Genomic DNA, 13,064 nt, shown 5'->3' on the forward strand with positions numbered 1-13,064 from the left:
AATTGCAATATCTACAGTCAGGGATGTTAGGATGATCAAATAATCATTTGCAGGGAAGGCCCCACTCTCCTCTTTCTTGCCCAGTTAATTTCTTCTCAAACTTCTGTTTAGTCCCAGGGTCACTTTCTTTGAGAAGCCTCCACTGACCTCTCTGATCGAATCTAATTATTCCTTTACAGCTTTGCTCATATCTTGAATGTCTTATTTGTAATGCTTCATATAGGTACAATTTTATATTTTTCTGAATGATTTATTTTGGTCAACAGTCTTTCTCCCTGGAATGTCAACTCCAGGAGCCTGGGGATGGTGTTTGTTTTTGTTAACTCTTCTTTCCGCCTAACACAAAATCCAGCACACTCGTTTCCCCCAAAATAGTTCTTGACAGAAAAAGATGCTAAACATCCCTGATTGAAGGCTCCTTGATAACCTCTTTCCGTGTTTAAGTCAGTGCTTTGCATATAATTAATAAGTTCAGAGAAGGAAAGCATGGTAGTCAATCAAGCAGTTAAGCTGTATATCTGCTGCCAGTTCTTCAGCAAGGGACTCTGAGCAGGAGGGTTTTCTGCTTAATAAAGTAGGGATTTTGTGGAAATTATGTGTCAGGTACATGGACCTGGGTTTGATTCTTGGCCCATTATTTGATGCTGTGTGACCTTTGTCATGTCACTTGACTTCCCACAGTCTTAGTTACCTCATCTGTCAGTACACCACAGTACACAGCACAGTCAATTGTTGTTACCTAGGCAACTGAGCCTAATGAGTTTCGATTGACCTGAAGTATACCTTGCCCCTTGTGTAATCCAGTAATTCTCCCTCTGTGGCGCAGTAAGAAACTGCCTTCCCATCCAACCCCCACCCTCTAAAAGAGTTAAACAAAAATTCCATGCTTTTGGTCAGAAAACAAACAGGGATACATCAGTGCGAATGCAAAATAGAGTCCCAAAGGCATCCCTAATCAAGGAAGTTTCTTCTCTGGTGCTTCAAGTCTCAAGTTTGAAGGTGACAGTGGGTGGGGCGGCCTGGGCAGTTAGGATTATAGGGTCATTTGCTGGTTCTCATCTATGAGACTGACCCTGAGAACAGAGAAAAGCCCTCCGTCCCTGAGGCTGCGCAGATGCCAATTGGATCCAGCTAACCACCATTTCGATCTCTGAGGTTCTTTTATCCGCCCCCACCCACTGCCCCTTTTAAATCAGCTGAATCCATTTCTTGAGAATCACATAGAAAATGACTCCTTACTCATCTCATTCAGGAAAAAAAAATCCCTTTCCTCACAATAAAGACTAAGCCCCTTGTCCGCTTCTCTTGCAGCTGGCCACTTTGCTGTGATGAGAGGAGTAATCCGGGTTTGAACTTCAGTGAAGGAATGAACTGCGTGTAAGCAATGACCACAGTGATGTCTGCAAGCCATGGATATTGTTTCTTCCGCTAGTCTTCTCTTTTCTCCCTCCTCCTGTTTCAAACTCGTGGAACCAACCGGGGCTGTGAGTTTCAGGGTGTAGTGTAAGTAAAAGGGAATCGTGAGGGCGCTTGGTGTGCGTTCAGAAGGTGTTGTGCTTAAACCTGGCGAGTGTCTGTGCGTGAAGAACTATTAAAGTATGCGTGCGGGACAAGACTTGTGCAAGTAAGTGCAGAAAAGCGGTAGTGTGTACGTGGTGAGTGTGCGCGCGCGAGTGTGTCCGAGCGCCAGGGGCGGCCCGCCCGCGCGCCCGCCCGCCTCGGCTTCCCGTGGGCCGGCGGGGCCAATGAGCGCGCGGCGGCAGGGGCGGCGGGCGGGGAGGGGGCGCCGGAGCCCTGCGGATGGAGGCGCGGGCGGCGAGGCGCGTTCATTCCGCGCGGGCGTTGCTGGCTGGGGGAGGCGCAGTCACTGGCCTGGGATTGGGGCCGGGACTTGGGGTGGCGGGCGGCTCCCGGGGCTGGGATGCGCCGGGGGCTCCGTGGCAGCAGCGTTGGCGGAGGCGTCGGCGGCGGCCGGGGGACGAGCTAGCGCCGCGGCGCGGGGAGCCAGTCGAGCCGGGCCGGCGAGCGGAGGCGGCGGCGCAGGCAGAGCGGCGGCCGGAGCCCGAGCGCCGCGCGCCCACCATGGCCGCCCAGGGAGAGCCTGGCTATCAGGCGGCTCAGTCGGACCCGGGCTCCAACAGCGAGCGTAGCACTGACTCGCCCATGCCAGGTTCCGAGGACGACCTGGTCGCCGGGGCGCCCTTGCATAGTCCTGAGTGGAGCGAGGAACGCTTCCGCGTGGACAGGAAGAAACTTGAGGCCATGTTACAAGGTAGGCATCCCCCGCGTTCTCCGACTCCCCGTCGGAACCCGTACTCCTTCCCGGACATCCCTGTCCCGCGCGCAGCTCCCTACTCCAGGGACAGCCGACTTAGTTCCCCGGTCCCCTCCCCCGCGGAACTGCAGGACACCCAAGGAGTGAAGACCTCACGGGACTCTCCACCCTTCCACACCTCTCCGGTCTCCAGGCACCGGGAGCCTTGTGCTAACTTGACCCGGCTTCAGAAAAGCCAAAGGCCGAGTTTGTACCGGCGCGCCCGAGTTGTGTTCTTGGATACTTTGGAGATGCCAACTTTAGTCCGGACACCCGGGCTGTGCCATCAGGACCCACTAGGACCGCACAGAGTATGCGTGACTCTATCCCCACTCGCTGATAGCCTTGAATTCTACCTCTGAGCCCCTCTCTGTTTCTCCTCTTGTCAGTATCCACTTCCTCCAGCTGAGGGGCCTTGTTTAGCTATTGGGAAACACTGCCCGTGTCAGAATTTAAGATAGGAGTTCCCTCCCCTCCACCCTCCACGGGGCGGTAAAGAGGGGCCTGGATGGGGGTAAGCAGCCAGAGTGTGGGGATTGTGTCAGCTCAATGCTGCTGGGTTGGAGGACACCGTGTGTTCAGCTCCTGACAGGCTTATAAAACAGATCCTGAGTTACACTCAGTTCATGAAAATCTTCCTGTACTATGAATATCTGTCTTACACAATTTGTGTGTGTGTGTGTGTGTGTGTGTGTGTGTGTGTGTGTGTTTAATTACCTAGTTTCTCTGGGACTTTCCCAGGCACAATAGCTTTAACCATATCGGACTGGAAACAAATGGTGAGTTTTAATGGGATGGTTGGTTTCTCAGAGTGAATGCTAAAATGTCCAAGGTCATTTTGACCTTCCTTAAAAATGTTAATTACTAGCCTACCTGTAAAGCCACCAATGTGGTCATTTCCCTTCTCCAGAAAAATAGAGTAGTTTGAATGACTGTGATTCTGTAGAGGACCAGGCATTAATTTGATTAAGGATGTATGATGGGTTCATTCAGTGGCTAGTACCCTTATATCATTAGAGGATTGGAGCTTTCCAACTATCTTTTGTGGCTTTGTGCATAACCTACTTTGACTTTATCAGTCAATGCATCACAACATGGAGATTTTTAGCCCTCCCTGGAGATTTTAGCCTCCCCAGTGGCTTTTAAAACAATTAAGCGGGTTATTTTAAGAGAGAACAACATATTTTCCAAGACAATAACTGGGTAGAAACAAACGGCAGGAGTGTTTGGCTGGCGATTGTGGATGAACTGCAAACTCATCTCCCTTGTTGCTTATTGTTATTGATAAACATCCCTAGTGCTTAATGTGTCTTTCTCTCTTGTTCTCTCCCCCGTCCCCGCTTTAAATTATATAATTTTCTAGAGAGTTACTTCTGTGATAAACTGTTCAAATATGGATAATGTATTGCAGATTTAGAAATTAAATTATAGTAGATTTGGAAATTAAAGTTGTATTTCAGTAATACATTTTATTTCATTTGTTCCCTGGTTCTTTTTCCTAGTTTCTGATTGTAAAACAAAGTATTAAGTTTATTCGTAAAAATATTGTGAGATTGTTTGGATCAAACTGATAGAGTACATACCCATCCTTTGACCAAGTTTCCAGTTTGTTTCCTACACGAGTGTGGAATGATGTGAAAGGTGGATCTTATAATAATACTATATCTTCCTTACCTGTTCACACAGGTAGTGACAGTGATGTTAGTTTCTAGGAAACCCTCGTGTATGACTTGAGCTTTAGAAGTGGCTTTCTTTTTTTTTTTTTGTTTTTTTGTTTTTTTTTTTTTTTTGAGAGAAAGAGTGAAAAAGCAGGGTGGGTGGGGGGAGAGGAGGGGAGAATGGCAGAGAGAGCGAAAAAGAATGAATCTTAAGCAGGCTCCATGCCTTGTGCAGAGCCAAACTCCGGGCTCCATCCTGTGACCCTGGCATCATGACCTGAGCCAAGATCGAGTGTTGGTTGCTTAAGTGACTGAGCCACCCTGGCTAGAAGTGGGTTTCTTTTTTGAATAAATTAATTTTTTCATTTCGAATAAAATGAAATATGGGTGATACATTTCTTAAATTTGAAGGCTATCCCCTTGTAGATATATTCTGAGATGAGATGGTTTAAAATTGCTTCACAGAGATAGTTTCTTTTATAGAAAGTCCTAAAAGAGTTAATATTTATTCAACAATCTGTATATAATGAAATATTTACATTTCAGCCCCAAAGAATTCTTTAATGCTTGAACATAGCGCTTTGATTAGCTTCCTAGAAATCATCAAGAAGTGGATTATGCATTCCGAGAAAGTAAATTTTGAACACGTTTGACAACAGAACCTAGTGCACAGTGTACCAAGGCATTTTGTGATGCATGCTTCCTAGTGTTAAATTATGTAGAACTACTGTGTTTGAAGGAGTAAGACTGGTTTTCTGAACAAAACATAATCCTGTGTCTCTTTGTTTTAAAACAGATGATTATAGCAAGAGTGGGCAGTAGAATCACTCAAACCTAGATTCAAATCCCACAGACCTTGGGACAGTTCCTGGGCTTGCCTTTGTCTCAATTTGCTCATCTCTAAATGGGACTGATAATTAGTATTTCTTTTACGGTAGGTACTATGAGAATTAAAAGAGATATGCCTGATAAGCTAAAAACTTGCCACACTGTTGGTAAATAAGAGCTTAATATAGATTAGTTGCTTTTATTATTATTAATAGTAAGTATTACAGCATGGATTCAAAAGATTTCCAGCACCTGTTATAATTTCTGACCTGTAGTGCAATTTCATATTGTAGAAGTAAAATATACACCAAGATAGGAAGTTTGGTAAGTCAACAAATATTCGAATATTGTTAGATATTCTTGGGTGTAAAACTTTTCATTTGGAAAGTTCCAAATTAGTATTTGCCTGGTTGGATTTCTCATTATTGTGAATTTGGTTTGCCATTTTTCTTTCCATAATTGCCTTAAAATAATGTGTAGAATTCCAGTTCAAATCAGGATAAATAAGATGATCTGTCTTTAAGTCTACATAGTGCAAATTGGTGATTATAATGCTTGGAATTTGTTTCTAGAGAGACTGTCCTGGGGGCAAGTTAATCTTTAATGGGTTGCATTTTTATTAGTAGAGAAATTCTTCTACGCAATGGACCAAAAATTCAGTGATGTTAAAATATGGGCAGTAGGGCACTGATCAAAGAAATTAAATACCATTCTTGGATGATCAGTGAATCTCAAAAGAATTGATACACATAAAAACCACCAGGCTGAAAATGAAGGGAAAAAATCAGTAATTTTTCTTTCTTTCTGTCTTTTTTTTTTTTTTTTTTTTTGGTTTAATAACTACTTTGGAACAGCCATGTAGAGTATCTGACATTTTTGTTCAAGTGTAAATGAAGATTATCAACTTTATTAGTCAATGGTTTTATAAATGGGAATTATTTTCAAGTTTATTTAAGTTAATGGTCAGCCTTGGAATGGATACCATGGACAGCACTGTTTAATCATAAAGAAAAATTGTTTTTAATTTATTTACTAATTTTCAAAAATTAGATTTCATGCCTTGTGTGAGATAATAGTATTAATTCATTTAAGTCAAGGAAATGTGAGTTATAGTATAGAAAGATGGAGGAGAATGGTGTAAAGTCAGAAGAGTCAGATATACAGTTTTGGTGTTTTCTAGAGACCCTGAGAGGCAAATGTAGAATTTGTATATTTATACTTTTCTCTCTCTTTCTGTCTCTCTTTGAGGCTGTTTTACATCTTACTGTTACACTTTTCTTTTTACGTTGAAAAACATAACACATGTGCCATATAATTAAAAATTCCAATAGGTGCCTGGGTGGCTCAGTTGATTAAGCGTCTGACTCTTGATTTCAGCTCAGGTCATGATCTCCTGACTCGGTTCCTGAGATTGAGCCCAACATAAGGCTCTGTGCTGGTGGCACTGAGCCTACTTGGGATTCTCTCTGTCCCCTTCTCTCTCTGCCCTTCCCTCACTGGTACTCTCTCTCTCAATAATAAATAAACATAAAAAATTAAAAAAATTCCTACATATAGTTTAGAAGCATAGGCATTTTCAAAATTTCAAATCCCTTGTTTCATTATAGAAAGAATGGAGTGTTACAAGGTAGGAAATGTCCTGTTTTCATGAACTGAGGTTGACATCTGGTGGGCTTTTAGGATATTGCTATTAAAGACTTTAAAAACCATGTTGCATTTTTACATTGATAGGCAAAATGGGAATCATTTACTTCTGCTTGCTTGAGTAGCAGAACTAGCCACTAAAACAGGTTATCACACATCATTGATTAAAAGTAAGAGCAGCATTAATGTTATTTCTTTAATTCAGCAAGTAAAATGAATCTTTAGTGAAGATGGTCTTATTTTTTAGATGTTTTGTGTGAGAAATACGAAGCACAAATATGTGAAAATTAGGGACTACTGAAAAGGAAGATAAATACGAGCTCAGCTGAATATAGTTTTCTAGCTAATGCTTGATTAAGGCTAATACAACAAGAGCAAATCTAATAACCTAATGAAGTTTAGTGGTTAAAAGCACAAGGCTCTGGGCCCAATGTGGATTTGAGTCTCAGTGCTGCCTTCTAATAGGGAAATAGGGAAAATTCATCACCTTCACTCCTTTTTCTAAAAGGAGTTGTTAATAGTTCTTGCATCTTGAGGTGGTTGTGACAATTAAGAGAAAAAAGATGTATGTAAAACATTACGGGGCTGGAAGTGCTGAATAAATGGATAATAACTCTATTATAAACCGTAATTCATAAAATGAACATTCTTATATTGAAAATAAAAATCAGGTGTACTGGAAAATGAATTAAAATGGTCTTATGATAAGTTAATAATCATAGCTATCTAAATATTATTGGCCTTCCTGGCAGCTCACAGTATGATGAGTATATTAGCTTCTTGTAAAGGTGGTTGAGTATATACTGAGTAAAATTATATTAGACATGAGTGTGAAATTCCAGATTTTGCTCAGGATGAGATGGCTTTACACCCTGTTTAGTTGTCCTTGCCTTAAGTATTTTTCATTTTTTGAAGGGTCCTGAGCCAGTCACTTCTGAAATTTTTACTAAAGAGTAGATGAAAAATCAATCTCCTTTCTAGTTTTATGTTGCTCTGAATTTGTCATTCATCGGTATCTGGAAAGACACTTCTTTCAAAGTCTGTGTCTGGGCTTACATGTTCTATTTGCTCACTTGTAAAATGGGGACAGCAGTAGTCCTATCTTCTGGGAATGTTGTGGGCACTGGATGAGACACTGCATGTGAAAACCTTAGCCTACTTCCAGGCACATGGTGCTTAGTAGGTGTTAGTGCAACAGCAGCTCTGTGCCCTGTGATGGATAAAGATTTCAAAACCTTAGAAAACAAATGCTTGCCAGTTTTGTTTGTTTGTTTGTTTGTTTGTTTGCTTGCTTGTTTTTTCAAAGCTGCCTGTAAGTCCCTTTTGTTTAGGGGAAGGGGAGATTTAATTTTTAGGTGTAGTCTTTCTCCAGTCAGAAAGTTAGGACAATTGTAGTGGAGTCAGAGAGCAGAACTGAAGGTTAAGATCACTTTATAAACAATGAAAATGTACGTCAGTGGTTGTGTAGCTTGACAGTAAAGAGCTCAGGAGCTGCTGTTAGAGTGGCCCATATTGGGGTCTGCACTTTGCCTCTAGTAGGGTTCCTGTAAGGATAAAAGGAGATGGGTGTTAAGTCCCTGCCCTCATGGACATCGAGGACACACTCTCAGTAAACGCATGGACTCTCAGTAAATCTTAACTTTGTGAAGACTGGAATTTTGGTGAAGTTGATCATTGATAAGTTAAAACAGAAAGGTTTGTCATATTGATGATTTTAATGGGTGGGAATGTATTTGGCTGTGACTAACAGAAAACTCAACACAGAGTGGCTTAAACAAGCCAGAGGTTTATTTTCTCCACCTAACACAAAACCTGGAGCTAAGAGGTCTCAGCCCTACAATAGTTGTCCCAAGGGCATCAAGGAGCCCAGCGACTACTCTCCTCACCTCCCCACCCTCAAGTGGCTTTTGGCCTCATTGTTGTAGACTGGCTATAGCTATGCCTGGAGGTGCATCTGGGGGTCTGTGCAGGGGAAATGAGAATAAACATTGTTTTCTATTTAAGATTTTGTCAAAGAATTCTCTCTCCTGAAACTTCCATCTGTATTTTTTTTGGCCACTCTTTGCTATAAGAGATGCTGGAATTATAACTTTTTTTCCAGCTTCTCTAACCTAAGTAAAGGAGAAAGGGAACCAGAATGGATCCAACCCATTATTTCCCTACAGCGGATGAAGCAGGGGGAATTGTAGCAAAATGCGAAGTTGTGATTGAAGCAGCAGAGGCTTGCTTGTATTTGGAGACTGGCCTGCATGGAGAATCCCTAGAGATTTAGATTATTTAGTGGCATTATAGGTAGGTAGAGTTTCTTTCTTGGCATAATCCAGGAATAAACATAAATTCCAAAGACAAAATATCTTTGATCATATAAAGCTCTTCTCATCCTGCTACTGCTTTTACAAACAGGACCTAAGGCCACTAAGTATTGTAGCTTTTTCCTCCACTGTTTTCTCCATATCAGGTACTGGTTTTTTTTTCTTTTTTTGATTGATAATTACACAACAGTACAAATGCCCATTTTTCCTTTTATTACCCAAGATATCCTTTCTCTCTTCCCTTTTCCTTCCTGCTTGTCACCCATCTCAAATTGCTTTTGGAATTGACAGGTTCAGTGTAGTTCATGTTTCTCTCCTTTTGGGTTTTTGTAGATTGGTTACTGCAGTATTCCGGAATTTGTTCAGAAAGATGAAGTCATTTTGGAGGCAGTTTGATAGTAGAATTATCATCAGATTTGTGCCATGTTTTGCTGTTTGAAATTTTCCAGAATGATGAGCTATTAAAATATACCAGTTGGCTCATTCTTGTTTATTCTGTTTATTTTAAATATAGTTCTTAAAAAATGCTTGGGATAACAGTGACCATATGTATTCCTTTATGTAAAATGCTTAATAAACTACCAGGGATGAGGCACAATTGTAATGCTAACTTATAGTGGCTTTTGCTGTGCATGGGGATGACCTTGGCAAGAAACCCTTGTTTTGCTGCAGAAGCCACCAAATTTGATTTTTAACCCTTGTGATACTAACATTTAGGGCAGTATCCAAAATGCATAAACCATTAATAGAAACATTTTGTAGATGTTATTTATACATTTGTAAATACATTTCCTGCCTCCCAAGCTACTAATAACTGTAGGCGATGAAAGCATTTAGTTGTTACCAGTATTAAATCGGTGCTGGCGTATAAAAAGAGAATGCTCACTTTCTAACTGTAAAGTAGTTTTTCTGTTAAAATGAGTAAGATAAACCAGACGTTAGTTTGCATATTGAGTTTATGTGAAGCTTAATTGCATCTCTTGTGTAGCAAGATGCTTAAATCTAGGATTTGAAAATTAGCCGTTGCAGTTTTTTTTCTCATTATGAAAGTAATGTGAACTTCTTATAGAATATTCTAAAGTACAAACAAATGTAAAAAAAAAAAAGAGAGAAACCAAATGTCATTCCTAATCTAGCAATAACCACTGATAATATTTTGGGAATCTAGCAATAACCACTGATAGTATTTTGGGAATTATTTTCTGGTCTTTAAAAAATATGTCCACACATAATTTATTTTTACAACAGATATTGAGTTCTTACTATATATCAGGTACAGTGTTAGGCTTTGGGGATGCAGACAAAACCAAGGTGGATATAGTCCCTACCGTTCTGTGTCTTGTGTCCCTTGCATTCTAAAGTGGGATCACACCCAGTTTTCACTTAACATTGTGTCATGAGTATTTTCCATTTCATTAAAGATTTTGAAGAGCATGGTTTTAAATGGATATGAACTCTCCCCTTGACATATCATACTTTGCTTAAACATAGCATTTTTTTGTGTGTGTCTGGGAGTGGGAAGAGCCTATTGTTTTTACTCAGATTGCCCAAGATTCAGATCCTGGGCAGATTAATAATTCCTGCCCGGACCAGTAAATAACTTCTCTGAGCCTCAGTCTTCTTATCTCTAAAAGGGGGATAAAAGTATCTTCTAAGTTGTGAGGATTAGAAATACTGTGTGTAAAGCACCTACCAGTGCCAGATGCAGTGCATATACTCAAAAAATTGCAGATGATAAATATTAATACTGCTGTCCTAAACACTCTTGCCTAAAAATGTTTTTTGCATCCTTGATTATTCACATAGGAAAAACTCTTACTAGTGAAATTTTGGGGGTAAAGGGCATGGGCATTTTAAGACTTTTGATAAAGTTTGTAAAATTATTTTCCAGAAAAAGTTTCACAGGTTAGGCAAGAAGAGACAATAGATTTTCAGGATGTCTGCTCCTTGTGCTTGTGCTCTTACAACCTGGCTTGTTTGAGCTGATAGTGGTGAGAAATTAGGATGTAATTGAATTACCTATCTAGAGTTAGAGCTCTGTATGTTTCCTTCACTGAAAATTTTGAATGGTGTTTATTTTACTGGATTAACATGTCTTTGGATCAATAGTTCTTAAAATCTGTATGCATAAAAATCTGTATGCATAGAAAGGCAAACTCTGGGCCTCTCTTGGAGATTCTGATTGTGTAGGTTTGAAGATTGTAGTGGTGGTTGGAATCTGCATTTTGAAAAGAATCTCTTGTGAGTCTGATGTAGGTGATCCTAGGACTTTGTACTCTTTGAGAAACATTGCTACATAGATGATGATGATCAGAATTAAAAAGCTCCAGATCCTTTTCTTTCTTTGATTTCCTTTATGTTTGAAGCCGGTACTTTCTCCATGTTAAACCATCTTGACGCATTTTAGCCTAGCATAATTTGTTACTGGCACACCATCGTTTACAGTGGCTTGTTGTAAGGGACTTGAGAAGAGCCCAAGCCTATATATTCCTTTGCGGGGGTATATTGTCTTTATTATTGCACAGGAGTCTCAGAATAAATTTAATTTTCCTACAGACTCCCATTAAGTTAGGTGTAACAGACACCTACCTATTTAATATATTATGAAATAATCTAAAAGGACACATTTGTTGTTACAGAAGTTTAAAAAGCAATATGAAGGGAACTTTTTTTAATTTTGTTTTTTTAATTTACATCCAAATTTAGCATGTAGTGCAACAATGATTTCAGGAGTAGATTTCTTACTGCCCATTTAGCCCATCCCCCCTCTCACAACCCCTCCAGTAACCCTCTGTTTTTTCTCCATATTTAAGGGTCTCTTATGTTTTGTCTCCCTCCATGTTTTTATATTATTTTTGCTTCCCTTATGTTCATCTTTTGGTGTGTCTTATCTCATATGAGTGAAGTCATATGATATTTGTTTTTCTCTGACTAATTTCACTTAGAATAATACCCTCTAGTTCCATTCACATAGTTGCAAATGGCAAGATATCATTCTTTTTGATTGCCAAGTAATGCTCCATTGTATATATATACCACATCTTCTTTAACCATTCATAATTCGATGGACATTTGGGCTCTTTCCATACTTCGGCTATTGTTGATAGTGCTGCTATAAACATTGGGGTGCATGTGCCCCTTCAAAACAGTATACCTGTATCCCTTGGATAAATGCCTATTGGTACAATTGCTGGATCATAGGGTAGTTCTATTTTTAATTTTTTGAGGAACCTCCATACTGTTTTCCAGAGTGGCTGCACCAGCTTGCATTCCCACCAACAATGCAAAAGAGATCCTCTTTCTCCACATCCTCGCCGTCTGTTGTTGCCTGAGTTGTTAATATTACCCATCCTGACAGGTGTGAGGTGATATCTCATTGTGGTTTTGATTTGTATTGCCCTGATGAGGAATGACATTGAGCATCTTTTCATGTGCCTGTTGGCCATCTGGATGGCTTCTTTAGAGAAGTGTCTATTCATGTCTTTTGACCATTTCTTCACTGGATTATATGTTTTTTGGGTATTGAGTTTGATAAGTTCTTTATAGATTTTGGATACTAAGCCTTTGTCTGGTGTGTCATTTGCAAGTACCTTCTCCCATTCTGTTGGTTGCCTTTTAGTTTTGCTGATTGTTTCTGAAGGGAATTTTTAAGAATAAAAACAATCATCAATTATCTCACTATCCTAATGGCTGTTTTCACTTTTCTGCCTTGAAAAGTAGTCTTGACATAGAATCCTTGACTATTTGCATAGAGTTTATGTAGTTCATGCTGTAGCATTAACTATTTTGTATTTAGCATTTAAGCTAATAATGCTTTATATTTCTTTTTGATTCTTTTCAGAATTAAAATTTTATAGTTGAATACATTTGGTCAAAAAAATTTTATAGACCACCTTATAGTAAACATGAATTACATTGCTTTTTTTTTTCCCCTTTGGAACTGTATTCTGAGGGAAAAAAGTTGAGGAATATGGTTACCGAAGAATGGTAGTGATTTTGAAAGCAGCAGCCAACTTTAATTGAGCACTTATGTGTGAGACACTGTTCTGGTGCTTTAGGCCTGTTCAGCAATCCCCACCTCTTATGCTACAATCTGTGAGATACCAGTGCTGTGGGGATCCGTGTTTTACAGACAGAAAGGCTATAATGATCCCTTTAAACTTGGGGCCTGGTTTCTTTTTGGAGTTTTTAGTGGATTTAGATACTCATTTTCTCCTTAGGGTTGTTGTAGAATTGAAGCTCTTATGCAGTGTGGAGACATACCACATCTGGATCTAAGATGAGAAACTGTACTCCAGAATAGGTTCA

General features: G+C 40.0%; 1 protein-coding gene across 6 annotated transcripts in view; it reads left to right on the plus strand.

Moving 5' to 3' along the window:
• The first annotated feature begins 2,062 nt into the window (after window positions 1-2,062).
• The window catches only part of BICC1 (BicC family RNA binding protein 1), a 286,247-nt gene continuing 275,245 nt past the window's right edge, over window positions 2,063-13,064 (plus strand). For all 6 annotated transcript variants that reach the window (XM_042908455.1, XM_042908456.1, XM_042908457.1 and 3 more), the window contains exon 1: window positions 2,063-2,272. In XM_042908455.1, the coding sequence (XP_042764389.1) occupies window positions 2,083-2,272 (190 nt within the window). In that variant the 5' untranslated portion in view covers window positions 2,063-2,082. The remainder of the gene's footprint in view (window positions 2,273-13,064) is intronic.

Source organism: Panthera leo, chromosome D2 (assembly GCF_018350215.1).
Source record: "Panthera leo isolate Ple1 chromosome D2, P.leo_Ple1_pat1.1, whole genome shotgun sequence".
Classification (NCBI taxonomy): domain Eukaryota; kingdom Metazoa; phylum Chordata; class Mammalia; order Carnivora; family Felidae; genus Panthera; species Panthera leo.